Source organism: Myotis brandtii, unplaced genomic scaffold, assembly GCF_000412655.1.
Source record: "Myotis brandtii unplaced genomic scaffold, ASM41265v1 scaffold61, whole genome shotgun sequence".
Lineage (NCBI taxonomy): Eukaryota > Metazoa > Chordata > Mammalia > Chiroptera > Vespertilionidae > Myotis > Myotis brandtii.
Genome location: NW_005370318.1, coordinates 1,205,752 through 1,207,955, shown reverse-complemented (window position 1 = coordinate 1,207,955; position 2,204 = coordinate 1,205,752). Strand labels below are relative to the sequence as shown.

At 50.2% G+C, this 2,204-nt stretch overlaps 1 protein-coding gene across 1 annotated transcript in view; it reads left to right on the top strand.

The window, feature by feature from the left end:
* The first annotated feature begins 1,640 nt into the window (after positions 1–1,640).
* TP53INP2 (tumor protein p53 inducible nuclear protein 2) overlaps positions 1,641–2,204 on the top strand; it is a 4,893-nt gene continuing 4,329 nt past the window's right edge. The window contains exon 1 of the mRNA XM_005879855.2: positions 1,641–1,981. Coding sequence (XP_005879917.1) covers positions 1,853–1,981 — 129 coding nt within the window. The 5' untranslated portion in view covers positions 1,641–1,852. The remainder of the gene's footprint in view (positions 1,982–2,204) is intronic.

The window sequence follows — 2,204 nt, the reverse complement described above, 5'->3', positions numbered from 1 at the left end:
TTTCTGGATTTTGGGTAACTGAGTCACTAATGCCTTCCTGTGGCTACAAGTGGTTTGGGATATGTGGCTTGTGCTGGGCAGGTGCTAGTTGGAATGGCTCAACCTTTCATAATCCCCATAGATCTCCCACCAGGGAAGCCAGCACCCAGGGAGCACTTCCTTCTGGAGCCTACTGTGGGTCTGCATATGTGGAAATACTCTCAGGATATGGAGTTTAGGGGATTCTGTTGCAAGTGTGAAAACATACCCAGGGAATAGGAGAGGTAGTCACAAGCACATAAATATCCCAGGTGGTTTAACAGTAAGAGTAGAATGCCTTCAGGGAATGTAAGTGTGGAAACATCCTTCAAGGAAGGTGACAAGTGGCCCAGTAGCAATATTATTGATCATCTTCAGGGGGCAGATGTGGAGGGTGAAGCTTTAGGGACATCCAGAGGGTACCCCAAGCCCAGGTCTAGTCCTGAGATAGGCTGAGGTGGGAAGAGGAGCAGATCTATAGCCACCTCCTTGGTGTCTGCATTCCTGAAGTAAGAGGTCTCCTTCCTCATCTTCACCCAGGGAAGGGCTGATTGAGGCCTTGAATCCTGGTCTAACCCTCAGTGCTAATCCGTAAGGGCTCTTGGGGTGTGATAGCTCCCTCCCTCTACTATCACCTCCCTCTGACCTGTTGTCTCCCTGGGGCCAGGCAATGTGATCTTCTTCCTAGCCAGGGATACTGCCCTTGAGCATGGGCTTGGGAATAAGGGGTAAGAAGGGGGAGGGCCTGTGGGAATAGGATCTTCCAAGCTCATTTTCACAGACAGAACTGAGGTCCATGCAATCACACGGTAGCAGTTCCGTGAGATTTTTGCGAGCTAGCACTTTTCAAGCCACACAAGTAGGTGCTGTTTGGGAAATCCTGATGAAAACCAAGGTCCATCGTCCCAGAAAAATACACATGAAGCATGGCCTTTGGCCACCAAGTTAAAAATGCCTAATTCAGACAGACACCCAGCAAAGGCAATGGAATATAGTGACTATGGTGCTGCCTCTGGCATCTGACTACATGGGTTCAAATCCTACCTCTTTGTCTTGGGATCTGTGAAACTTTGGGCAAGTTACTGTACGTCTCTGAGCCTCAGTTTCTTCACCTGTGAAAGGGGATGATAATTATACTCACTTCCTAGAGTTGTTGTGAGGATTACATCAGGTAATAGAAGTAAAGTGCTTAGTAGAGTACCTGGCACATGAATGTTAGCAATATTATGATGATGATAAATAATCACAACATTGGGCAATTTCTTCCTTGCTTGGAGAACTCCTATTTACCCTTCAAGATCCAGCTTGGATGTCCAATCCTCTGGAAACCTTCCTTGACAGAGTCTGGTCACAGATACCACTCTTTCCATGTCCCTAAAGCATGCAATAATATTAATAATAACAAGGTGATGAATGTATTGAATGCTTACCCTGCCCACATACTGTCCTAAGCTCTTTGTGTTTGGCTCCTTTAATTCTTATGAGAGCCTAGAGGAGAATACTATTATTAGCTCATTTAATTCTTATAAAGGTCAAGAGGAGGGTACTGTTTTCATTGCCATTTGACAGATGAGAAAACTAAAGCACAGATCAGTTAAATTACTTCCTAAGGTCACACAGGAAATAGAAAAACCTGAAAGTAGGCTGACCACACACTGCAAGTCTTCCCCACACCTCCCTGCTGTCCTCTGATCTGGTCTGGGGACTGGGGGTGGTTTCCCCAGCCAGGAGCAGGGGTTGACTTCAGTCAGTGGTGACTCTGACTCCTCTCTACGCCTCCCAGGTTTTTGCACTGCTTTAGAGCGCCCCCGCGAGGCCGCTGCACTCTCCCAACATGTTCCAGCGCCTCACCAGCCTGTTCTTCAGCAACCCCCCGCCCCCTGAGGACCTCGACTGCCCCCGGGCCTTCGTCTCGGAGGAGGATGAAGTGGACGGCTGGCTTATCATTGACCTGCCGGGTGAGGCCTAGGTCGGGGGCCAGGACTCTAACTCCTGGGCCTGGGAAGGTCAGGTGGCCCAGCAGCGGCGGGAAGGGAGCTGCTAGGGGATTGGGGAGTTCCCGCAGGTTTACTGGGCAAACTGGGGCTGAGGCAGTGACCTGGGAGGTGGGGTACAGGGTCCCGTCCCACGCAAGCCGGGCCGTCTTCTGGCGGCGCAGTGTTGGGGCCCTAGCGAGACTCCTGGCC